Genomic DNA, 27604 nt, shown 5'->3' on the forward strand with positions numbered 1-27604 from the left:
ACCTTTATTGCACGGTTGTGGTTTCTAAAGGGAATGTTCCTGAAATGACATATTCTGTTTATGTTCTGTTTTAACTACAAACTTTAACTATGCTCCATCAGCATTTTCATTTAAAAGATTTATTTATTAAGTGGCTGCAGCTGAACATTGTGTTTTTGTATTGTTGCATTTATATGACCGTTATGATGTTAACCCAATATTACTTCGTAGTCAGTGATAATTCTTTGCAGTTCAAGTTTTGAATAATAGGTAAATACAATAAAATGTTTTTATATTTTATTTTTATCACATAAAAATAATAAAACGAATGCAGTTGTAGAAATAAATAATATCACTTATATAATATTTACAACATTGTTTAATTTATTTGAAATCTTTTAAGAATTTCAATGACAAATATACAAAATATTCCCTGGTTATGAATTTCGTATATAACTTTTAAATACATCAAATTCAGTTAACATGAACAGGCAGTTATTCATTTTGCTACTAATCCCAAGTTGTACATCCGTGTGTTTTTTTCCGGAGGACCTATTACTCTCTTACATTTCTATCAGCAGACAGCATCGCCTTTTTGTAATATTTGCACACAAATATACTGGGAACCCCAGGATCCATGGTTATGCACTGCTAGTATAAGAATTTTGTTGGATGCACTCATGCATATTTAAAGATGAATCAATGCATAGGTACATGGTAGATTCAATAGAATTTACTTATACGACTATATATACATGTACGAAAGGTTCTAATAATCGGAATACAGTATATCTGAATTATTAATGACCCAAGGTTACATAATACATCAAGCCCCAGTACAAAGAACTACGTAAATCAGTCTTTGAACACATCTGCTACCCATACAGTAAATATTGCAATAGGCATCGCTGTATATATATACAGACACACATTATATAGTATATGAATATAATGTGAATTAAACATGACCAACTTGTAATTATAGCCATTTTCAACAACCGTACAACCCCTCCTTAACAGCTACACAACTATTTATGTCTACTGTATATAGAGGATACTTGTTTGTTTCAGTTTAAGATCGTAATATATTTCACCGAATCACGGCGTAGCCACGAGTTAAATATTCCCTTTTGGTATTCACGAGGTGAAATATATTGCTATCTAAACCTAAAACAAACAAATTTTTCGCTTAATTACATGCCTACATTGGAGTTAAAAGTCATTTAATTATGTATATATATGCGCACGTAAGTCCCAGCTCTGTGCGCTCTGATGTTTGATTTGGAACTGAGAGCGGGCTAAAAAAATTAAATAGTGAAAAATATCAAATCACTATATCCTGTTTCACAATTGTTTTTTCCCAAGAAATTGTTATGTTAATTAAAATAGCTGCTCAACTAGAATCCGGAAACTTTAACAACCTCTCTGCACACCGGACATGTTGCGTTGTCCTGAAAGTTAAAGCCAGTAAATGTGAGTGGTATAAATCTCTGAAGCAAAAATATGTGTTGCATTGTGGTTGAAAGTTGATATTTATTTCAGCAAGTAATCAAGGAAACTATATTTGAATTTCATGAGGGCACAGCCATATGCAAAAATATATTTTTCTGTGATCACGACAAAAAATATCTTACACTGCCATTTAACAAATTTACTGTGTCTTTCATTCCAACACTAATGAAAAATGTCGATTAAGTTGGCATTAATTGGGAAATTGCGTGATAAATTTTCTTCGTTAAATGGAACAGTATTTTCTTTTTGTGCGATAGGATAAGAAACTCCTCGTGTGATTGTTTCAAATATAGCAACTATAAGGCTTTCAAATGTCTACATTCCATGCGTTATTTTAAATGCATGGTCAAGCTTAACCCCCGATAAGCCAAAATACAATTTCGACCAATGATCCTTAAGTTTGACCTTGACCTTTGACTTACTGACATAAAGTCTTGCATGCTACAAGCTAGCTTCTCACGGTGAACATGTTTACCAAGTTATTTTAAAATCCCCAAATAGATAGCAAGTTATAGACTTGAAAAGCTGAAACACAAGGAATTTTTATCAATGACCCTTGAATGTGACCTTGGACGTAATAATTGACATACGTCTCCCCAGAGTGAACATTTGTGCCAAATTGTTTAAAAATAACCCGATTCATGACCAAGTGACACGAAGTACAAGCAAAAATTAAGTATTTTACCAATAACCACGAGACTTTGGTCTAGAGCTATGGGTCTTACACTCGAAACACCGTCTTCTTATTTTTAATATTTGTTCTATAGCACAGACACAATTCTTTGACTCCCATCAGCTGGTAGACTTAACCCGACTGCCCAACAACAGTTCCTAATCTAACAACCTAGGTTTTATTTCAGAAAAACAACACACTATGGTATTAAAATTCATTATACCATTTTGAGAGCAGTATAGAATCTTTTCCATAAGTAGTTTACCTGCTACATAATATAGCCTTTACATGAAAATACACCCAAACTAACCACTTATGTACAAAGACAGGCTATTTTCATTGTTCAGTAGCTTTTGACAATGTAATCATACATATTTTATTACGTTTTTTTGTGTACATGTACATTTATGGAGAAAATTCGTCAGGAAACATTTTTTGCATTATGCAGTAAATGTTTATGCAACCATTCTTAAGAATAATGCAATAAAATTGAGCTAACCTATATTGTGTTGCTTTTGTATAGCTTTTTCTCACAAAGCAAGTCCTAAAACTGATGCCTAAACTATGACTGCTTTTTAAATTGAAGTATTTGATATAGCCACGGTCATTGATCATGCGCTACTTCTTCTGTAATTGTCATATGTGTATTTGATAGGTATTTCCTAATGCCATCGTAATAGAACATGTGTTACTTATTTCTACTTATGTGAAGGTATGTGGTATATTTTTTAAGAAAATGCGAGTCATTTGTCTCCTTCTTGGTAATAGTTAAATACTAAAAGTGAAAACATATCAGAATACAGTAAACCTACTTTCAACCATGGGTCAATACAGGAGTCATGGAATATATGGAGACAGGGCAATGTTTTCTGTGTATCTCCAGTCTTGTATTCCTCCATACACACGCTGCAGCCCTCCGTCTGTCTGTCTCTCTGTGTGTATCTCTTGGTCGGCAGCGTGGAGCATGCCTCCGAGGACAGGCCACTAGTGACACTTCCCAAATTATCTCCCAGTTCCAGCAGAGCCTGTTTGTAAAAAATATCTCTTTTAAAAATATGCTTTAAAAGGATCTAATACAAAATGGTTATTTTTGTACTTCTGGCGTTAGATTTGCTTCGATCAAGATTCGTGTAGAAAAGAACGTTCTGGATTTTACTAGAATCTGAAGTGGAGAGATGAACCACTTGTTATCTACCAAAGCTTGACGCCTTCATAATAAGATAAGAAAGTGTATGGCAGAATATTGTATGTTGGCATATAACTGCCGTATAATGACCTGCATGATAACGTTCGCGAATTGTTTCGTCTTGGCCACTTAATTTTCGCGATAATTATCTAGCTATCTAGTAAAGATTCGCGATTTGTTTTCGGTAAGGTAAACATGATTAGACTAAAAGCAGACTTAAAAGTTACCAGAACTGCCAGCTGTTACCTTTTCATGCTGTACAACACTTAAAGGTTAGTTAGTTAGCTAGTTATTATGCTACTTACTAGTATTAAGTGGAATACGCACACCACAACTAAATAATCACACCTTCAAAATCTGATAACATGATTCTCTACTTATCTTTACTCTGAATGTGATTTATATGATTCTCTGTTTAAATGGATATTCTATATCTTACCTCATAACTGTTTCCGACATTGCTCAAGCCATGTTCATTCAACATTGAAGGAATCCTGTTAAAGTTCTCTCTTCTGCCCATCTGTAACAGGAAGCAGTGTCAGGGTATATTGACAAAACATTTATATATATATATATAACGATGCTTTTGAGTTCCTTTATGTTTCTAAATATACAGGAACAATGAAGAATTTGATGTATTAGTATGTCACTTATAGTGGCTATGGTGGTCAACTATTTATTTTCTTCAGTAACACCACAGGGGGTACATGTAAAGTGAGTCTGTGTCCAAATATGGTGGCGAAAATGTGAAAAATACCGTTTTATTGCCCTGCATGTAAACTACAGCTACCTAAAAAACAAAGCATGTGCTTGTTCTTTACCTGAAAGAGTACCCTCAGGAACTCCAGCTGAGCTTCGTTCTGCTCTCGGCGCTGAGATTGGTGCTGATGCTGGAAATCCTGAGTCTGCAACAAAAGATGGCGCCATTATTAAAAAAGAACAGTGTGTCGTCACCTCCATTGCATGTAACTTATTACTCCAAATAAAACCCAATTCCCATGCCTGTTGTATACCTGCGACAGTCTCCTGTGGTGGTTCTGGAACTCGAGCTGTTCCTCATCAAGGTATTGGAGCGGAAATTGGTGAAAAGGCTGGAACTCTTGTTGACTGGCGGCCATTTCCTGTAAATTAAATTTACTTAAACTATTAAGTGGAAGCCATTTTTTTTATTTCAAATAACTGCGAGACGGACCTTGACCCTATAGACACCAAAAGGATACGCATGGTACCTCTTTACAAAAGCCTCAGACACAATAAGTTTCATCACTATACATTCACAACAAGTTTCATCACTATTCCAACCAGAGCTATTGAGAGGAGTGTATAATCTATTTATAGTCACATATACATTGACTCCATTGTCCTCAAATACTATCAAGAGATATGTCTTCACATGTGCAAAATATATACCAAGTTTCAAAACTAAAATGTATACCTTACTTTTGAGCGAAAACAATGTTTTCTATTTTAATTTTTAAGTCACAGCGACCTTGACACCACCAACTCCAAAAGGAGTCATAATCTTCATATAGACTAAGTTTCATTACTACTCTGCATACATAAATCTTACTAAAATTAAACCTTGGTTGAAGTTGACTTGATTAAAGAGTCAATGTCGTCAATTGTTTTATCGATTTTATTATCATTTTACCAGGTCATTATAACAATCATAAACATGGCTTTGCTAGTATTAGAGGAATATGCACCCAGTTAAAGGATTGACATGAATACATTCACAATTCACAGAATTGTAGGTGTGCAAATATTCAGGAATAATAAGTATGTGACACGATGTTTACAGAAATGAAATCTGGATGTAAAATGTTGTATGTTACATCCCGATTTCTTTTTTCTTGTGATTTCATATATGTATATACTGAGGTGAAAATACACATACCGGTTGTATGTCCTCGAAGGGTCTACTCCATTCATGTTGCATTTGATGATCGTCCTGCAGAAATCCTGTATATAAAGGTCAAATTTGAAAGTATAAAACAATCATTATGCATTCATTCTATAAAACAAAATCGACAATTATAAATAGTTCAATTTCTTATAAAATGACCCTTCCAATGAGCAGATTCATCAACATTTTATTGACATTTACAAAACAATACCAATTACCTGCAGGTTGTTGGGCTAGTATAGGGAACGCGCTAGGCCCAGCCTCATCCCATTTGTCCCCGCCTCCACCACTTTTATACTCATCTCCCTGAAGAGACATGGCCAGCTCATGGTCAACAGTCTCCTGTTGTAACCTCTCCCGATCTTGACCTCTGCCCAGTCCTCGAGGTTCATGTCCCCTGTTCTGATACGGAAAGCCTCCCCATCCTCTGTTTCTACCATGTTGGCCACCCCTTTGCGCCATTTCTTGCACTGTAAGGGCAAACATTCTGTCTTGCTGCTCTTGCTCTTCCCGGTCAGCTCGTATTAATTCCTCCAAATGCAGGCGATCTTGATCTTCCTGTCTCTGTCTTTCATGGTTTAACTCTCCCTGTTAATAAGAGTGCTGATAAGCATACATTTACATAATTTACATAACTATCACATTTTGGTTTTCAGTTGTATCGATAACGAGATGAAAGGAAATGTCATTGACAGTCTCTTCGGGTAGTGTAATACTGAATATGGCTAAATTAGAATTTTGTTACTTTTAATAGTTTGATGATTTTCACACAATTGCAATCAAATATTAGGGAAGTTAGTGTAAGCACAGCTTAACAAAATAATTTAAGTTATTTTTCCATTTTCATCAAACCCTTTACGAATTTAATATGTTGACTGCTTGAAGCTCCCTTTTATGAACAATTGACAATTCTAGGGTTATAACTCTGATTCTTGATTAATCAAACTTGGTCAACATATTATTACCATAAAATGGGTAAATATTCGATGAGGAAGTGAACGGATAACAAAGTGTGTCATCGCAGACGATATGGACAACGCTTTGGACGACAACCATGACAATGTAATAGAACATGATCCCAGACGACTGCCATGCTTTTATTTCAAAATTTACAAGGCTATATTGTATGCAGATTTATTCCAAGTAAAACAATATATATATATACATTTAATTAAAATGTTACCTGCATATATCTAGCAATTTGTTCATCCTGTTCACTGTTGTTCGGGCGAAGCACATTATCCTCTTCGACAAAATATATCCCATAACTTCCATTTGCCTGCCCCATCAGTAAACACTGGCTTTCCCTTTTATGAGCAGACCGTGTTTATATGGCTTGGTGAGGTTCTCTATTCGATGAAAATATAAGACATAATTTATCTGTTTGTTTTACATTCAGTCGAATAATTCTTTGTGAACGCCACGCCCCATATGTAGAGACTATGTCCAATCCGTAGACACTGTTTTTCTGTTGTATGCTACTTGTCGAGGTTGTTCATTCACTTGAATTTCTATTGCCCATATCTCGTTAAATATGTAGGCGTTACATGTGCTTATAACGATATGTATATTAATATGTAATTCTGAATAACCGGTAAACTAACGAAAGTGTTTTTTTCTTTATGCAGTTGAGGTTCTACATATGGGACAATGATCTTTGTTCTTGTGTCTTAAACTCAATGTATAGTTGACATATGTTGGAGATGATCATTTGTTATAACGTGAGGAATATATATATATAATTTTGAGTTGTCGACTACTGGGCTTGTCCCTATAGTTGTATTATCATTGTTATGAACTACAGCAGAATATATGAAACATTCTAAAGAGCGGTCTTTTTTCGAACTATATATTGTTTTAACTGTTTTCCGAGCATTTTTACACACAAATATATATGTATATTTAAAGTCTCAAAACTCTACAAATTAACAATTTGTTTTTTAAAAAACCTCGGCTTAGTCGACCTCTGTTCCTTCTCAGTCCTGTCTCTCTGGGTAGCGGCGGATTGTTCTTTCGGAAGATTTGTCCACCAAGTTATGCTTTCCCGGGACTTTGTTCAACTTGAAAAATGACTTTCGCCATGGGTTGTTGGGCAAAATGACCGATTTCAATACATATGTATACCAAATGGCGACAATATTAAACATACTGTCCACGGTTTTATGATTAAAGTATAATTAGATTAAAACTTTCAGGGTAGTAATTCAAACCGCCCATAAAATAGTCATTTTAAAACTTACAGTGCCGATAGGCAAAATCTTTGTATACAAATATATTAAACTGTAACATGAATGATGGTGGGAGAATAATCATGTCACATTACCAAATAGCATTCAAGTGTATGGGTAAGCGTTAACGTGGAATATGTGAAAATAAAAAAAAATACAGAAAAGAAGGGCTAAGACAATTTAAGCCTCTTGATTTTTTTTTTGATTTTTTTTAAAATGCCTGAAACAGTTAAGGCAATGATTCTATTGAAGATTTTTCGACTATTTTTCATCATTGTATATCAAATGATATACATTCTGCTGAAAACTACTAGGCATGCGATTTTTCCAGCAATCATGATTTTGAAAACTTAAATTGCATGCTTGAGGAACAAGATGATTCTATTACAGGTACTTTCGTACATATCTATATAGGTAACGACCCTTGCAATCCAAGTAAACACCGGGGAATGTCGTTAGAGAGCTGTGATGCATGTTTTACCGGTATATCAAATAAACGAGTAAACACATTGGCAAACAATAATGACATGCCGAGCGATTCTCAATTTGAGGGACGGTCTACTACAAATGCTTTTTTTGTTTGCAATTCAATTGTGCAATTTTTTTTAAATAATAAACACAGATTGCATTGTGCTTTTTATGATATGAAACGTGCTTTCGACATTGTTAGTTTAAATTGCCTCTGGTTAAATCAGATAGATCAGGAATAGATGGAAAACATGCTTAGAATTGATAGGAATGTAAATGCATGTGTTAAAAAAATAGATCGCTGTTCGAATATTTTTACTTTGCTGTCGACCTTAAGCAAGAGGGGATAATGTCTTCGATCGTATTTGCTCTTTTCTTTACTGGCCTTTGAGAAGATGATCCGCTATGCTGTCTTATTGTTGACGACGTCATTTGTTGATGAAATTCTTGGTTTTGGAAAAACTGTTGATGACTTACAAAAAAGTATAAAAAGGTTACATGAATACTGTGTTTAATGGGGTCTAGAACAAAACAAGGACCATGGTTTTTGGTAAAAGGGGCAAAATACAATAAAAATGATTAAGATAAGATGGTTAAGAATGGGATAAGAGTGAGGTTTGTGCACATAAACTGGTTTAAACCCCCAGTAAATTTACATTTTACTGACCGTTCCAAGGCGGTACCTAACAATTCTTGATAAACATACCTATTATATATATATTGTTTATGATTTTGTGTTCTATTGGCTTTGGCGTTTGCCCAGTGCCACTAAACCGGGTTTATGTTTTAAAAATTTACTACTGAGCTTGTTTCTGTAGCCTTCTGCATAAATATTAATCGACAATAAGTACATTAAAACGATACCTTGAAACTGTTTTTAACTTCACCGGATCCTTTTTAAATCAAGAAACCATTGCAGGGAAGGGTCTTAATGCTCCAAATGTACTTATTAATAATATTAAATATATTACTAGATAAGATTCGTGTTACAAGGTATCTATAAACATATTTATACAACTGGTTATTTACTTATTATTTGCGAATTTCACTTAGTAACTGGTAAAACGAATCTTATCTAGTTAACCAGTTAGTAAGTTACTTACTAAGTGGAGTTCGCAAATCATTACTAGATAGCCAGTAACTGCTAAAAGTCAAAAGTGCATTTATAGAATTAAGATAAGTGGTAACACGAATCTTATCTAGATAACCAGTTATTATGTTACTTATTAAATGGAATTCGCAAACCATTACCAGTAAACCTGGTAATGTTGTACAGCTAAAAAATGGTAACAGGTGGCAGTTCTGGTCACTTTCATGCCTCTTTTTAGTCTGATGATTTTTATCTTACCTAAAAGTTTCGCGAATATAAACAAGATAGATAGATAATCATCGCGAAAATTAAGTAGCTAACAGGTTATCCTACGGCAGTTATATGCCACCATAAAAAGGGCCATGCCTCTGCCTATCCTAGTTAGAAAATATTTTTTTGTTAAAAGAAGTTTGATGACTATAGGAACATTTTTTAATGTACTATTCTTATGTAGCTGAAACATTTAAGATAAGAGAGCAAAGATAGCCATATATCGCACACCTAACAAAGGGTTCTAAAGTTACTGATCGGACAACATACCGTGCGCCGCCCGCAACAACGCTCACCCGTATGAAACAATAACTCTTATGATATTTAAGTTGAATTTATATGTATATAAAAGAAAGAAAGATACCCCACATAGATGAATTGATAAAACGGCTACCTAAGGCACATTCTTGTGAAAATATTTTGAAATCGGCCCAATCGTTTTTAACGCAAAGAGTTTTCCACATAGACAAAAAAGTGAAAACTAGCCCTGCCCCTGGCGGTCATGTTTTCTTAATAATCACAATGGAGTGAATGAATTTGATAAATGGACGCCTATGGAACATTGATTTGAACTTATTTTGAAAACGGGTTATAGGTTGCTGAAGAGAAGATTTTCAAAAATTGCCATATACACATATAGTGGTAACTAGGATCGCTCCTGGCAATTACGTTTTTTTAAGAATCAACATGGCGTAGAGGAATAAGGCAGAGGGTCACCTTAGGAACACTACAGTCAAATTAAATTGGGCTAATAGTTTCTGTAGAAAAAAAAATCAAAACTTTTCAATCCGGACATGTAATGAAAGGTACAATGGCGGCCATGATTTTAACGAATCAACATGGTGTAAAGGAATTTGATACAGTGTCAACTATTATGCTTATTTATGTGAAATTATTTTAAATTTGTCCAGAGGATTCTGAGGAGAGGATTTCCAAATTTCCATATAGACATATATAGCGATCGATAATTGCTCCCTGGCGACCAACGACTTGTTACCGGATCAACATCGGGTGAAGGAATTTGATACAGGGTCATCTTAAGAGCATTTCTGTCAACTTATGTTGGAATCAGGGCAGCGGTTTCTGGGAAGAAGATTTCCATTTTTTTCTTAGTTTGGTTGCCAGAGCTCAGCATATAACTACTTTTATTGAAGGAATCCGGAGGAGGATCACCCAAGAAACATTCCTGCGAAGTTTAGTTGAAATTGTTCCAGTTTTTTAGGAAAAGTTGTTCGAATAGTAATGTTGACGACGGACGGACGACGACGGACAATCAACCTATCACAATATCTCATGCTAAGGACTTCATGCTCAGGTGAGCTAATATACACTTGTTAACTGCCTGTTCCATAGAATAATCATAATTTATTTTATGCCTATCAAATTCTTTTTACATATCCAATAGTGAAAATACAGCATTCCGTATTGAAAAATCCGTATCATGATACTGTTGTTTTCTGATTCCGTTTCGTGCGAGTACCGTATGTAATATAAGAACTACTTCCGCGTTGCTTAAGCTAGCGTGACCAAAAAAGCTGGTAAAACCTGTCAATTTTAAAATACATTAAATAAACTAACATTACTCACGCTCCAGAAACACGAATTTCCCTCAATTCTGCATATTATAACCGTCAAATAAAATAAATAATAATAAAATATTTTGTTCTAATTTGGCTCAATTAAGTCTCGCTGTAGAAGCCTCAATTGACTTCATTACACAAAACTACGTAACACATTCAAATTCATACGCGCATTTGACAGATGGCTGTAAATTAAATGAAATAGAAACCAAAAAAATAAATAAATAAATAAATAGGCAGGTATATAATAAATGGAATATAACGATAAAACTCTTTTCTAGGGACATGCATAACGTCTCGTTCGGTGAGTAAGCATGTATCCGTCTCGACCTGCGGTCTCGACGGATACGTGTTTCCACACCTAACTCGACGTGATACAGGTCACCAGAAAAGCGTCCTATCATAATATCCCATATATCTTATATACCAATGATTTCAACCATTGATGAAGTGAATTTTATATTTTTTAATAATTTTTGAATAACGCACCCTAATATTTCACTCAAAACGGGCCAGAACTCGTACACATATGATTGAGTGTCTTAAAGTAAACACGATTTATTACCTTATCATAACAAATTGGTAATTGAAATAACAAAGAGAAATACTAAACATGAAACGAACTAGGCCAAAGTGGTATTAAATACGTTCTAAATAACGGGCCAGATTTAGCAGTGTTGCACACTTCGCCTATTCTTTTATGATTCTCCGGTGTTATATTTCGGAGCACACAGGCGTACACTGAGGGGCTATACTGAGTCATTTCACATAAAGCAAATGAATTTTTGCCAGTATAGTACAAGGTGCTTATGAGTTTAATGTACGCCAACTTTATGGGAGTTGTACTCATTATTTCTTATCCTTTTCTTAATTTAATAATCATAACAGAAACATTGGCTGGTGTAAATATTCTTTTCATTCAAATAGCTGTTTATAGTGTTTCTTCAACCATAAACAATGATACTCTGGATATGTGAGGGTGCAAATATAAAAACATAAATTTTAAGACGAAGGAGTTTATATAAATCAATTTATGTGAAGCACTTTTTCATTTAATATTACCAAGGACAGGCTGACCTGGGCTTGTCACCATGGTGTAATTTGTCCTTTAAATTAGTATAGCATAATATTTCATTTTTACCATTTGAAATTTTATCTATACAAGGGTCGTTTTGTTTACTTTCGTAAAAGGAATTCATACACGCTTTGATTCCCTAATTTGGAGTGGTTTTCTACTGTAACAAAACCCCGATGTTTTTTTTAAATAAATTATTTTAAGACTTAGTCATATTGTTTTTTTATTGAGTCTTACATTGCATTCAATCAATACTAGTGAACTATTTTAATGTTATACTTGCTTCTATTGACATATTTTACCCGTTCCGTGCTATTTTTATCTGATTGTCGAGTATAACTTCTGTATTATTATCGTCTGCTTCTATGTAAATGTCGGAGGGCCCCCTTACTATGGAGTCATGTGACACTGTATGCGTAGCCTTATCGGTATCGGCGTCTTAATTTTATCTTAATGAAACAATAATTATTACTTAAACATAAAATAAGATTCAAAATTATTCCGAAACTAAAACTCAGTTTCTTTTTCAACTATTCATTTTTGATTGCATTTTTCTCTTCAATATTTACTGTCGACAGTGTAAATAATAAAAAAAAATGTGGATATATTACCTGCTAATTTCGTATGAACAAAGAAATTGGTCCAATAAGAATAAACTATTTTTAAGATTATCTTTTGATGTTTTATTCAATGTTTAGTTTTCTTTTCATTCACTTGTGCAATGCTTACTGATCTGAATCACTTTAATTTAGTCAAAACGTCAAAGGAGACTGTTGAGATCAGGCGGTTAAAATGTAACGTCGAAAATGAAAGATCCGGATGTGAATACAGAAGAAAGAGTGCTTGTGTTCAAGTATCAATATTTTATTAAAATTGAATGAAAAAGAAGCAAAACATGTTCTTTTTGCAGAGAACTTGACTGAATTTGACACTCTATTGCAGAAATTGATAGTTTTCAGTGTAAATATTGGAAAAATCATAGCTTGTGGAAGTCTGAAAATTAGTTGTTTGTAGCCTATTGACTCCTTGGCGGAGAGTTATGTATTTGAACTCAATTTTGACAGTCGTGTCAATTGTCAACATGGTGTTTTCTTGTGATTATATTTTGTGTCTTGAATTGTTCTAGAGATGCCATGTCCTTGTTTTTCAATTGGGATGTGTATAAAGTCAAATGCCAGGTTAGTGTGTATGAAAGTAATATAGTAGTAGTATAGTAAAAATAACTGTGGTCTCACGCCTTATGTCCGAGAACACTGCTGTTCGAGAAACACTCGCCTTCTGATCCTCGATCATGGTGGCAGTGATCTATTCTGCTTGTCAGGGGAGATAACTGCGTAGGAAAACACAACGCAATAAACAATGTGAACATTAAAATATGTTTAAAACAAAATAATAATGATAATGATAATGGGTCATGTGAAATATACAAGATTTTTTTTAAAAGTTCAAAGATGGAGAATGATACATATTATCATGATTATAAAATTATATCATGTGAACAAGGAACACTATAAAATTATATCATGTGAACTAGGAACACTATAAACCTATATATCATGTGAACTAGGAACACTATAAAATTATATCATGTGAAAAAGGAACACTATAAAATCATATCACGTGAACAAGGAACTCTGAAAATATTATCTAAACAAGATTGCCAGAGGTTCAGTATTTAAACTGTCAGGAAACAATATCAACAGGTCAAACGGCTAAAATAGCTAATGATATTATCTTGTTACTAATCCAGAATAAAAGTAATGAAACACAATGGATAACATTTCTATGACAAGTAATATTAAACTTATGCAGTTTAATGGATATAGAAAAAAAATCAACAAACTCATACCGATTAGAAACAAAACATTATAAATTTGTCACTGGAAAACGACATATATTAAAGCACATACTTGAAATAACAAAATGAAACAAATAATTATTTTCTTAAAAAAAACCCATATAGCATTCATTCTTTGACCTTGTATATACAATTATTTAAAATAAAGGTAAAGGCATTGGAGGTGATGGTGTTTTTGTCATTAGTAGGTTGTGTGAGCTCCACCTTCGCTAAAATACAAAAATAATGGCCCATTAGCGATATGATTGGCCTTGGAGCGTCTCGTGAGAAATGCTGTAAATCAATTGACTGACGCAATACATTATGTTTAACCTGAACTCCCGTACCATAAAATGCAAAAGTACACTTCCCTAAAGCTAATACTTATTTGTACATCATACATATTTTTTGTTCACATATTTTTTTTTTATATTTTCCTAAACAAAAGACATTGTTGTTAATATGCGTGTTCCAGCTTAAGGGCTTATGTAAATGATTTTCAAGAGATTTTTGTCTAAAATGTGGTATGAATCTGCCGTAGAGGACATTGCACTTCGGACATTTCAGGATGGCAAAGGGATGATCTTCTTTCTTGAACAGACATTCGGTGTGCATAAATTCGTTTTTAGGGTATCGTCCTCAAGTTTTATATACTGTATGTGGTTTACATTTTGTTATTATATAGGGGGACTTCTATGGATTGAATGCCATAATTCAGTCGACCTCCTATAGTTGGAGTTGATCACGGTCGATCTGAAGATCTTATATTCGTGTCTTCGTATGTCTGTATATTCCCATGTAATATGCAACAGCCTCTGGTATGGCAATTTGTCGAATGTTTTGGACAAATCAAGTAGAATAATGTTACATTATTGTACTGTCCTTGGTTACCTAGCAAGGTCGTTAATGGTAAGAATGAGTTGCGTTTCACATGAACTTCTTTGACGAAACCCATTGTTTAGTAGTTGTAAGTACATGTATGTTGTTAAAGCCTAGATGTTTCAATATAGACCTGGTGATAATATGTTTAAATAGTTACATGAGGCCGTTGTCTGAGACATGGGCCTGTAGTTTGCTGGTTTTTATTACACTTCTTGAATATTGACATTAGCAGTTTTAAGTCCCTTGGAATACTAACAGAATCTACTGATTCTTCGAAAATAAAATACTGGGGATAGTTCAAAGGAAAGTTGTTTTAATATTCTAGTTTGGCGCTTGTCTGGATCAGCTACTTTATGAGGTTTAATATCTTGAAGGAGTTTTTCAACGCAGGCATGTGGCATATTGATGTATGGCATAGTTGGATGGGGATTTTGACCACTATAGTGGAAAAGTAAGGTTAACGTTTTTATGTATTTGCTTTTAATTGGCTTTCCTCATTCGAAGTCACAGTATTGTCACATTTCTTGCCCTTGATGATACTCCAGAATGATTTAGGTTATATTCTCTGTTTCTGGATCTACAAGGTCATCCTCGTTAACCCCATCACTGACTGAATCTTATTGAGCTCGTTTTGGATGATACAGCATAGCAGACAACAGTCAAACATATTCTGGATATCACTATTGAGCTGAAATAAAAACATTTTGAACTTTAAGTGTCTTTTTTAAATTAATCTTTCCCACAACCGGATTTTCTACGAGGTGGCTTATTCCGGTTAACAATTAATGGTCGGTTTGTCAAGAAGATATCCAATATTTTTCTTGTCGCGTTGGTATTTTCATACTGATTGATTGTATATATTGGAGGTCGCTTCCAGGTGGTCTACGTAGTCTTGCAATTTTAAGAAATTGTTTTCCAGCTGAAAATATTTTAGCCAAAAAGATGCTTTGATCTCAGTCCGTAGTTAAATTTTGTCAATGACACATGAGCCTGGTGGCCAAAAAGAACTCAACCATAGCTTTCAACCTTGTATTAAAGTACACCCTCGTAATCAGGAGTAACTAAATCTGAAGATTGACGAGAAGCAGTGAGCCATGTTACTGTACCAATCTGTATATCAGGTTCTGTAACATAGCAACGGGTATCTATTTGTGGAAGAACTGTCTTCAGTTTATTAAAAGTATTCATTTATATGGTTCTTGTGCAGTATAATTGCTAATAATAGTGTAAGAATAAAAGTGAACTATTGGCGGATGAACAGGAATGTTTTTAAAATAACCTTTAATAGTGTCGTAGGTATTAACCAAGGTGAAAATCTCCCCCCTATAGTTTTTTCTATTTCTCTTAATTATTTTATATCGGATATGTCAAACTTCATTTCCTTTTCTTCTGATACATAAATAGTTGATGATGTTGATGTATTTTAAAGTAGTCTTACTTTTGAATGCATATGAGATGTATGAGTATTGTATATAATGACATCTATCTGATAATACGGATACAACTAAAGGTGTATTTTTCATAAGGTAAATTGAGCAATAACGTTTTTACTGTGACAATGCCTTGCGTTAGAAACTGTATTAATTTGTTTTGTTACCAGAGCAGAACAGAACAGAACAGTATTTTATTCACGAAAACTACATAGGTTGTTGTGTCATATAAATACATTTAAACAAATCAATCTACAAGACATTAGGTAATAGCTAGGGATGCAAACGCATGGCAAAAGAAATATTCGAATATCCAGTAATCCTTTCCAATGAATATTCGATTACCAAAATACACCGTTTAGAATTTGTTGTAAACTATTTTTATACGCTAATGTAAAAACGGGAGCATTTTAACCCTTCTTTGTCGTAGCCGGTACGAGCGACAGACCCTGATTTTCCCCAAATTAGCCTCTGAAATCCCCATTTTCAGAAATAAAAAAAGCAATTTTGAATTTTGGACAAAAAAACAAACAAAATTGAACAATTTCAATTCCACTGCATTCATATTTGTAAACAATGCAAAATTCGAAGATCGATTCCTGGTTGCATGACGTTATACGCCAACGGAGGGTCGTTCCGAAGGGCGAGCAGCCTCATTCTGTAATGGACCTTTACTGAATATAAGGAAACACGTAGCAATAAACATAACATTGTACTCGAAACTGAAAAACAGTTTAATGACCCAGATCGATGCATTGCATTGCACTTTTTCATTCAAAGTGTTGAAAATAATAAAAAGGTGCAAAAAACGTTTGGATTTGTTGTCTGTTTGGAGCGCCAATGTTTTAAAATTAAAGGTCACCATAACCGTGACACCAAAACCAATTTGGCTATTCTACTGACCATGATCAATGTGCCTATTAAAGACTAAACAAGAAGTCATTTTAAAGTCAATGATTTGGAAACGAAGCGTGCATAATTTTTAAGCTCATCTGCTTTCTAAAGAAAAAGTCTGGGTATTGTAACCTTTACTGTGACAACCTTGTTGTTGAAGTTGTCGCAGTGCAAACTTTAGCATTGTTCATTACTATTTAAAGATATTAAAATGGAACCTTAAACATGGTCTTGCGATACACAATATGCACATGTACATCAAGGCAAATCACGGTTAAGTTATGCCTCCTATTCGACAGAAAGAAGACGAGCCTTGGTCTTGGCTCCATGGAGCTCTTGTTCTAGTAAAGTTCATCTTGATCTTTGACCTAGTGACCCCACATTAATAAAGTTATCTATCAATGACTTATTTGCATAACAAGTTTGAAGACCCTACACCTAGTCATTCATCATTTATTGATCGGCAACACCAGACAGTTAATACCCGAGTTTCAGCCATGCTTCGCAGGCGTCACATAAACAACACAGCAGTTTCAGCATTCATACTTAATGTATAATAATAATAATAATAATAATAATAATAATAATAATAATAATAATAATAATAGCATATAAAAATATATAAAAATAATTAAATAGTAACATATTTGTTGCTGGCAAACAATAAAAAGTACACACATTTACAGGAGCAGTTTGGCCAAATGTGGAGATAAAAAATCAGTGATTTCTTGAAAGAAGTCTTGATCGAGTACTCTGTAGTAATAATAACGGATGCCTTTTGGTAATAATATGAATGCAAAATATAATATCACTGATATAATAAATACATCATTGTTTAATATCATTGAAATTTATTAACAATTGCAATGGCAATTCTACAAAATATTCCCTGGTAATGAATTTCGTATATTATGTTTTCTATACATAAAAAACAGTTCACATGAACAGGCAGTTATTCATTGTGCTCATAGTCCAAAGTTGTATACCCGTGTTTTTTCCGGAGGACCAATTATTCTTATACATTTGCATCAGCAGACAGCATCGCTTTTTGTAATATATGCACACAACTATACTGGCAACCATTAGGAACCATGGTTATGAACTACATTGTATAAGAATATTGTGGGATGCACTCAAGCATATTTAAAGATGACTCACTGTATATGTAGGTGTACATGGTAGATTCAATACGATATAAATGTACGAACGGTTCTAATAATCGGAATACAGTACTCGTATATCTAAATTATTATTGACCCAAGGTTTCAGAATACATCAAGCACCAGTATGAAGGACTACGTAATTTGTCTTTGAACACAACTATAACGCATGAAGTAAAGGAACACAAAAAGCATCACTGTATATATAAAAACATACACTAAAATAAAAGTGTATATGCATATATGGTGAAGCTGAATTAAACATGATTAGCGTGTACGTATAACCATTTTCAATACGTGCAGTCCATCCTGAAAAGGGCTAGACACCAGATGATACAAATGTTATAAAAAAAGGAAAATTGTTAAAAGCTAACATAAAAATTTGACATCGTTGTATACAACGCATAAAATCTTACTTATGTATCACATCGCTTACGACGCGTGCATAATTTGCAGTTTTTGTTTGAAATTTACTGGGGTTGTCTTCCACGTTAATTCCTGTAATTTTAAAACTATCGTCGGTATATTTATCTGTACTCATAAAAATATGTTATTTAAATTGGGAAACCATTGTGCGCTATTTTTAAGCAGGGAAACACAGATGAGACAGCAACATGATTATTGCGTTTATTATTTTAATTATGTAATATGACGTATTATCGGCCTCCTTCTAGCCCACATTGACAATTCTAGGCTTGTGTTGTGGAACTATTTTTTTGCCGATATTTCGACCATTAGGTGTCTTGCCTCTTTAACAGCTACACCACATATTATGTTTACTGTATCACTATAATCTTTTTGACAATTAATATTATTCAAGAAACATTATGTTAGTTTAAATAGCCGCTCATCTGTAGTCAGGAAACTTTAACAACCTCTCTGCACACAGGACATGTTGCGTTGTTCTGAAAGTTAAAGCCAGTAAATGTGAGTGGTATAAATCTTTGAAGCAAAATATATCAAGTAATCATAATCCTCCATGAGGGTAAAATATTTTTTGTGACCTAGAGAAAAATCATCTTACACTGTCTTAAAACAATTTTCTGCTTCTTTCATACTAAAATTTAAAGAAAAATAATGATTAAAATGTCATTAATTTCGAAAGTCGCGTGATAATAAAACCGTCATGACGTGATTTTGGTGATTTAATTAAAAAAAAGTTTTTAGAGAACACAATTAACAACTTTTATCAAGCAATCCTGGAACCAAAATCTAAGAACAGTGAAAGTATCAACATTAATATCTTCACTGCCTTCAAAAATAGCGGCAGTGAATAGAAAACATGACCTCGGAACATCTCAGACACTTCTTTAAAGAAATTCCTAAAACTTTGATGGAACAGTAGTTTCTTGTGTGATTGGATAAAAGCTTCCGTGCGATTGTTTCAAATATAGCAACTAGAAAGCTTTCAAATGGCTTCTTCATGTTATCATTGTTGTGTTGCTTTATACATATATAAAGTAACGCAACGGTATGGTTGCAATATAATTACAACAATACAATTTGATTTAATCATAATTATGTTTTAAGCAAAATAGTTTACGGTAAATTTGATGACCCAAAAATGTTTTAATACAAAGAGCAGATATGACACACCACAATGCGACGAGAACCATGTTTCAATATGGGCAATCAGAATATTTGGGCAAAATAAACGCCAACTGAATGGAAATGGTGAAACAGCTTTGTAAAAGATTGTTGAATTAAATATCAATGTGATTATTGAACTTAATAGGGGATATTATGATAGGACGCGTTTCTGGTGACCTGTATCACGTCGAATTCGGTGTATAAACACGTATCCGTCAAGACCGCAGGTGTTACGTAGTCTTGTGTATTGAAGATAAGGGAGGCTACTACAGCGAACAGAAGTCAGAAATTACAGAATTCACTTTAAAGGGCAAAATAAGAACACAACATTTTATGTTTTATCAAAATTAACACTTTGCTAATATGAAGAAAAATAAATAAATGTCACAGCACCAAAATAACACAAAAAAACGATACTTATTTTACGAGTATACACCAATCGCCATTTCCTGTAGACGTAACGGGGCCATTTTAACAAAGTAAATATTCGTGGGGTTTTTTGACGATCATAATATGCAGAATTGAGGTAAGTTTGGGATTCAATCGCTATTTCTATCGATGACGCGAATTCGCTTTCTTCTTTGTATTGGCGAGTGCTCATATTTATGATAATAAACATGGATAATGCAACAATTAATGAACACAATGGCAAACAACTAGTTCACTAAACTAAAGAAGCTGTCTAGATAAATTGGAAGTGTTCTCTGCTTCGTGCTTTTCCTCAAGGTTCTTTGAAAAACATGAGAACCATGTTCCTGATAAGTTACATGCTTAATTTATTTAAAAGTTGACAGGTTCTACCAGTTTGTTTTTGTCACCTTTTTTGAGCAACGCTAAAGTAGTTCCGAGACTACACACGGTACTCGCATGATACGGAATCAGAAAACGACAGTATCATGGTACCGATATTTTAATACGGAGTGCTGTATTTTCAATGTTGGATGTGGAAAAGGAATTTGATAGGCATATAATAATATTGCTTCATTGTTCATGTCCGCTACTGGTTAACATTTGTGCCATGTTATTTTAACCCCCCCCCCCCCCTATTGCATGGCCAAGTTTAACCCCGATAAACCAAAATACAAGGAATTTAGACCAATGACCCTTAAGTGTGACCTTGACCTTTGAATATGACCTTGGCCCTATTGACATCCGCCTCCCAAGAGCGAACATTTGTGCCAAATCCCGATTCATGACCAAGTTACACACAATACCAGCAGCACTACAGCGTATTTTTTTACCAAAGACCTTGTGACTTTGACCAAGAGACATGGGTCTTGCACGCAAAACCATGTCTTCTTATTGTTAACATTTGTTCTAAACTCCTTTGCATGGCCAAGTTAAAGCCCAGACAAAAGTCTTCAACTCCCATCAGCTTGCAAGACTTTCCGACTGCCCAACAACATTTCCTTATCTTATAACCTAGGTTTTATTTAAAAACATGCTATGGTAATGTTTTATTAAAAATGATTATACCATGCGTATCTTGAAAGCAGTAGGGAATCGTTTACCTACTACATAATATAGCAAAACATGAAAATACACCCAAAATAACCAGTTATGTACATGGATACGCTATGTTTTTCATTTCTCAGTAGCTGTTGACAATGTAATCATACATAGTTTATGAAGTTTTTTTTGTGTACACTTTTATTGAGAAAAATTTTCAGGACAACATTCTTTGGAGTATGCAGTTAATGGGTATAAAACAATTCTTAAGAATAATGCAATACATGTTGAGTTAACATGTATTTTCTGTTATGTTTTGCTTTGGTATAAGTTTTTTACAAAGTAAGGATTGAAACTGATGCCCATACTATGACTGTGTTTATTAATATGATATCTAATATCGCCAGGGTTCTTGAGCATGCTCTGCTTCTTCTGCATTTGTCATATGCGTATTTATTAGGTACTTCCTAATACCGTCGTCATAAAACATGTGTAACCTATTCATACTTATCTGAAGTTATATGTTATTTTAAGTAGAAAGTGAACCTACCTTCAACCACTCGTCGATACAGGTTCATGGAATATATGGATACAGGGCAATGTTTTCTGTGCATCTCCAGTCTTGTATTTCTCCAGACACACGCTGCAGTCCGCCGTGTTTTTGTCTCTCTGGGTATATCTCGCGGTCGGCAGTGTGGAGCACTCTTCTGAAGTCAGGCCACTAGAGACAGTTCCCAAATTATCTCCTAGTTCTAAAAGAGCCTGTTTGGAAATATAGCTTATTTAGAAACATGCCTTAAACGGATCACATACAAAATGGGTATTTTTGTACTTTTGGCTTTAGATTTGCTCCCTTTTCTTAAATCAAGATTATTGAATAAAAGAACGTTCGGACTTTTACAAGCACCTGAATTGGTGTTGATGAACAAATAATTGCATACCAAAGCTTGACACTTTCATAATTAGATAAAAAATGCATGGCAGAATGGTTTTTAATGGCAAATAACTGCCGTGAAAAAACCTGATAACGTTCGCGAATTGTTTCGTCTGAACAACTTAATTTTCGCGATAATTATCTGGCTAACTAGTTAATATATTTGAACGAAGATACATATCATATGACTAAAACAAAATTAAAAGTGCCCAGAACTGTCACCTGTTACCTTTTCATACTGTACAATACCTACAGAATATCTAGTTATCCTTTTACCTATTAAGTGGAATTCTCAAACCATAACTAGATAATTTGCTAATGCAGGCTTCGAAACCTGAGAACAGGATTCTCTACTTACCTTTAAACTGAATGTAATTTGAATGATTCTCTCTTTAAATGGATACGCTATATCTTACCTCATATCTGTTTCCGACAATGCTCACGCGAGTTTCGTTCAACATTGAAAGAACCCTGTCAAAGTTATCGCTTGTGCCCATCTGTAACGGAAGCAGTGTTAGAGTATATTGACAAAACAAAGTGCATGGCAATGATACCCATGAATTTACGTCCTTATTGAAAACACTATATATAACGATGCTATTGTTGCAAATAATTTAATGTTTACCAGTGTATTCCCATATGTTTCTAAATGAAAAGGAACACATTTATAAACACAGTCAATTATTATGAAAGTGTGCTTTATTGTCACAAAAGTGTCTTATCATAATAGTAACTCACTATATAAGCATATCCCTATAAAAAAATATGATGGTCAACTATTCATTTTCTTCAGGGCCACGCCAGGGGTTATATGTAAAATGAGTCTGCGTTAAAGTGAGCTTGTTTCAGTGTGCAACCAAATGTGGTAGCGAAAATACCGGCAACCGTCTCCTGTGGTGGTTCTGGAACTCCAGCAGTTCCTCATCAAGGTCCTCATCAAGGTCCTCATCATAGTCCTCATCAAGGTCTTGGAGCGAAAACTCCTGTTGACTGGCGGCCATTTCCTGTGAATTAAATTTACTTAAACTTTTAAGTAGAAACCATTTTTTTATATTTTAAATGCGAGATTGAACATGACCATAAAAATATGATGGTCAACTATTCATTTTCTTCAGGGCCACGCCAGGGGTTACATGTAAAATGAGTCTGCGTTAAAGTGAGCTTGTTTCAGTCTGCAACCAAATGTGGTAGCGAAAATACTTGCGACCGTCTCCTGTGGTGGTCCTGGAACTCCAGCTGTTCCTCATCAAGGTCCTCATCAAGGTCCTCAAGGTCCTCATCAAGGTCCTCATCAAGGTCCTCATCATAGTCCTCATCAAGGTCTTGGAGCGAAAACTCCTGTTGACTGGCGGCCATTTCCTGTGAATTAAATTTACTTAAACTTTTAAGTGGAAACCATTTCTTATATTTTAAATCCGAGATTGAACATGACCATATAGACCCCAAAAGGATACTCATGGTACCTCTTTACAAAAACCTCAGACACAATACGTTTCATCAAATTACATTCACAACAAGTTTCATGACAATTCCAAACAGAGCTATTGAGAGTAAAGCATTTTCTATTTTAGTCATATATACATTGACCCCATTGTTCTCCTTATAATATCCAGGGATAAATCTTCACATGTGCATGATATATACCAAGTTTCAACACTAAAATGTATTCCTTACTCAAACTATTGAGATCAAATAATGCTTTCTAGTTAACTTTTAAGTAACAGCGACCTTGACACCACCAACTTCAAATGGAATTATAACCTTCCTACAGACCAAGCTTCATTACTTCTCTGAAAACATAAATTCTTACTGAAGTTAACTTCAATTGTTTTATCGATTTTATATCATTTTACCATAACAAAAGGTCGTTCTTCCAATAATAAACATGGCTTTGCTAGTATTAGAGGAATATGAATCCAGTTAAAAGGATTGGCATGAAAACATTTATTTAAGGAATTGTAGGAGTACACCCATTCAGGAATAATAACAAATATTTGACCCAATGTGATACAGAAAAGAAATCTGGATAAAAATGATGCATTTTTATACTGAAATACAAAATGTTACATCCAGATTTATATTTTTGTGATTCTATATGTTCGTATATATTGAGATGAAAACACACAAACCTGCTGTATGTCCTGGAGAGGTCTACTCCATTCATGTTGCATTTGATGATCGTCCTGCAGAAAACCTGTATATAAAACTCAAATTTGAAAGTTTAAAAAAAACCTATGCATTAATTTGTTGATGTCCATGAGGTAAAATCGACATCTATGAATATTTCAACTTCCTTTAAAATGAGCCATCCCATGAGAAGATTCATCAACATTTTATTGACATTAACGAAAAAAATAACTATGCATTAATTTGTTGATGTCATTGAGGTAAAATCGACATCTATGAATATTTCAATTTATTTTAAAATGAGCCATCCCATGAGAAGATTCATCAACATTTATTTGACATTAACGAATCAATACCAATTACCTGCCAGTAAAGGGGACACGCTAGGCACAGCCTCAATATATTCATCCCAACCTCCACCCCTTTGATTATTTTGCAATAGTTTGATGATTTTTCTCTATCATGCATTATAACTTTGTGCACATGAACATTATAGCAATCAAAGATTAGGGAAATAGTATGAGCGAAACTTAATACAATTTATAGAATCGAAGTTTTTCCATTTTTATCTAGCTCTATACGAATTGAACATGTTGACTGCTTCGAGTTCCCTATTATGAAACATTTGACAATTCAATGGCCATTATTCTGATTCTGGATTAGGCCGTTAAATTGGCCAACATATTATTCCCATAAATATTGATAAATATCCGACGAGGAAGAGAATGGACAAGAAAATGTGTCATCGCAGACAATATGGACTACCTTTTATGTTTAAACTTTCGACTACTGTACTTGTTTCTACAGTTTTTCATATAAATAGCGATTAAAGATTCAATGATATCAATTGTTTTATCGATTTTATAATAATTTTACCATAATAAAAGGTAATTGTACCAATCATAAACATGGCTTTGCTAGTATTAGAGGAATATGAATCCAGTTAAAAGGATTGGAATGCATACATTCATTTGCACTGTAAGAGTGCACATATTCAGGAATAAAAACAAATGTCTGAATCAATGTGATACAGAAAAGAAATCTGGATGAAAAATGTTGTATTTTTATACTGAGAAACAACATGTTGCATCCAGATTTCTTTTTTTTTTTGGTTATTTCATATAATTATGTATATACTGTGATGAAAACAAACAACCGGTTGTATGTCCTGGAGAGGTCTACTCCATTCATGTTGCATTTGATGATCGTCCTGCAGAAAACCTGTATATAAAACTCAAATTTGAAAGTTTAAAAAAAACCTATGCATTAATTTGTTGATGTCCATGAGGTAAAATCGACATATATTAATATTTCAATTTATTTTAAAATGAGCCATCCCATGAGAAGATTCATCAACATTTATTTGACATTAACGAATCAATACCAATTACCTGCAGGTTGTTGGGCCAGTAAAGGGGACACGCTAGGCACAGCCTCAATATATTCATCCCAACCTCCACCCCTTTGATCCTCCTCTCCCTGAAGAGACATGGCCAGCTCATGGTCAACAGTCTCCTGATGTGACCTCTCCCGATTTTGACTTCTGCCCATTCCTCGAGATCTGTGACCCGTATTGTGATGAGAAAAACCTCTCCGTCCTATGTTTCGACCATGTTGGCCACGCCTTATCGTCATTTCTTCTTGGGTTATCGATTCTTGCAGTCTAAGGGCAACCATTCTGTCTTGCTGCTCTTGCTCCTCCCTGTCAGCTTGTATTAATTCCTCCAAATGCAGGCGATCTTGCTCTTCTCTGTCAGCTCGTAGTATTTCCTCCAAATGCAGGCGATCTTTCTTTTCCCTCTCAGCTCGTATCAATTCCTTCAAATGCAGGCAATCTTGATCTTCCCTCTCAGCTCGTATTTTTTCCTCCAAATGCAGGCGATCTTGATCTTCCCTCTCAGCTTGTATTATTTCCTCCAAATGCAGGCGATCTTGCTTTTTCTGTCTCTGTCTTTCATAGTTTAACTCTTCCTGTTATAAAGAGTGTTGATAAGCATACGTGTACAAAACTATCATATTTTGGTATACAGTTGTATCGATAACGAGATGAATGGGAATGTCATGGACTCTCCTGCAATACTGAATCTGGCTAAATGATTATTTTGCAATAGTTAGATATTTTTTCTCTCATACATTATAACTTTGTGCACATGAACATTATATCAATCAAAGATTAGGGAAATAGTATGAGCGAAATTTAATACAATTTATAGAATCGAAGTTTTTCCATTTTTGTCTAGCTCTATACGAATTGAACATGTTGACTGCTTCAAGTTCCCTATTATGAAACATTTGACAATTCAATGGCCATTATTCTGATTCTGGATTAGGCCGTTAAATTGGCCAACATATTATTCCCATAAATATTGATAAATATCCGACGATGAAGAGAACGGACAAGAAAGTGTGTCATCGCAGACAATATGGACTACCTTTTATGTTTAAACTTTCGACTACTGTACTTGTTTCTACAGTTTTTCATATAAATAGCGATTAAAGATTCAATGATTTTATAATAATTTTACCATAATAAAAGGTCATTGTACCAATCATAAACATGGCTTTGCTAGTTTTAGAGGAATATGAATCCAGTTAAAAGGATTGGAATGCATACATTCATTTGCACTGTAAGAGTGCACATATTCAGGAATAAAAACAAATGTCTGAAACAATGTGATACAGAAAAGAAATCTGGATGAAAAATGTTGTATTTTTATACTGAGAAACAACATGTTGCATCCAGATTTCTTTTTTTTTTGGTTATTTCATATAATTATGTATATACTGAGATGAAAAAAAACACAAACAAACCGGTTGTATGTCCTGGAGAGGTCTACTCCATTCATGTTGCATTTAATGATCGGCCTGCAGAAAACCTGTATATAAAACTCAAATTTGAAAGTTTAAAAAAAACCTATGCATTAATTTGTTAATGTCCATGAGGCAAAATCGACATCTATGAATATTTCAACTTCTTTTAAAATGAGCCATCCCATGAGAAGATTCATCAACATTTTATTGACATTAACGAAACAATACCAATTACCTGCAGGTTGTTGGGCTAGCACAGGGAACGTGCTAGGCCCAGCCTCATCCAATTTGTGCCCGCCTCCACCTTTTTTATACTCATCTCCCTGAAGAGACATGGCCAGCACATGATCAACAGTCTCCTGATGTGACCCCTCCCGATTTTGAAACCAAAAATCGCTCGATCCTCTGTTACTACCATCATGGCCATCCGGTTGCCCCATTTGTGCCTGGATGAACGATTCTTGCAGTTGAAGGGCAACCATTCTGTCTTGCTTCTCTTGCTCCTCCCTGTCAACTTGTAGAA

At 34.3% G+C, this 27604-nt stretch overlaps 2 protein-coding genes across 6 annotated transcripts; both read right to left on the reverse strand.

The window, feature by feature from the left end:
- Window positions 1–262: 262 nt before the first annotated feature.
- On the reverse strand, window positions 263–12719 carry LOC128230568 (putative cyclin-dependent serine/threonine-protein kinase DDB_G0272797/DDB_G0274007). 2 transcript variants are annotated; one of them, XM_052942967.1, is made up of 10 exons: window positions 12579–12703; window positions 7206–7316; window positions 6440–6605; window positions 5475–5844; window positions 5248–5312; window positions 4364–4471; window positions 4172–4255; window positions 3790–3870; window positions 2977–3189; window positions 263–1430 (listed from the first exon to the last, which is right to left on the reverse strand). In XM_052942967.1, exons 3-10 carry the CDS (start codon window positions 6542–6544, stop codon window positions 1377–1379), a joined length of 1080 nt encoding a protein of 359 aa, XP_052798927.1. In that variant the 5' UTR covers window positions 6545–6605; window positions 7206–7316; window positions 12579–12703; the 3' UTR covers window positions 263–1376. The 2 variants fall into 2 exon arrangements, with proteins under 2 accessions (XP_052798927.1, XP_052798928.1); XM_052942968.1 differs by lacking the exon at window positions 7206–7316 and having other exon boundaries at window positions 12579–12719.
- A 4631-nt stretch (window positions 12720–17350) lies between these two features.
- On the reverse strand, window positions 17351–27448 carry LOC128230570 (trichohyalin-like). Of its 4 annotated transcripts, XM_052942971.1 has the most exons (10): window positions 27317–27448; window positions 27082–27146; window positions 25662–26241; window positions 25427–25491; window positions 24273–24326; window positions 23344–23502; window positions 23022–23147; window positions 22560–22640; window positions 21760–21971; window positions 17351–19075 (listed from the first exon to the last, which is right to left on the reverse strand). In XM_052942971.1, the coding sequence occupies exons 2-9, from the start codon at window positions 27121–27123 to the stop codon at window positions 21762–21764; spliced, it is 1317 nt and encodes a 438-aa protein (XP_052798931.1). In that variant the 5' UTR covers window positions 27124–27146; window positions 27317–27448; the 3' UTR covers window positions 17351–19075; window positions 21760–21761. The 4 variants fall into 4 exon arrangements, with proteins under 4 accessions (XP_052798931.1, XP_052798932.1, XP_052798935.1 ...); XM_052942972.1 differs by lacking the exon at window positions 25427–25491 and having other exon boundaries at window positions 24273–24337; XM_052942975.1 differs by lacking the exon at window positions 17351–19075 and having other exon boundaries at window positions 21837–21971; window positions 23348–23502.
- Between the last annotated feature and the right edge of the window lie 156 nt (window positions 27449–27604).

This window comes from Mya arenaria, chromosome 4 (assembly GCF_026914265.1).
Source record: "Mya arenaria isolate MELC-2E11 chromosome 4, ASM2691426v1".
Taxonomy (NCBI): Eukaryota; Metazoa; Mollusca; class Bivalvia; order Myida; family Myidae; genus Mya; species Mya arenaria.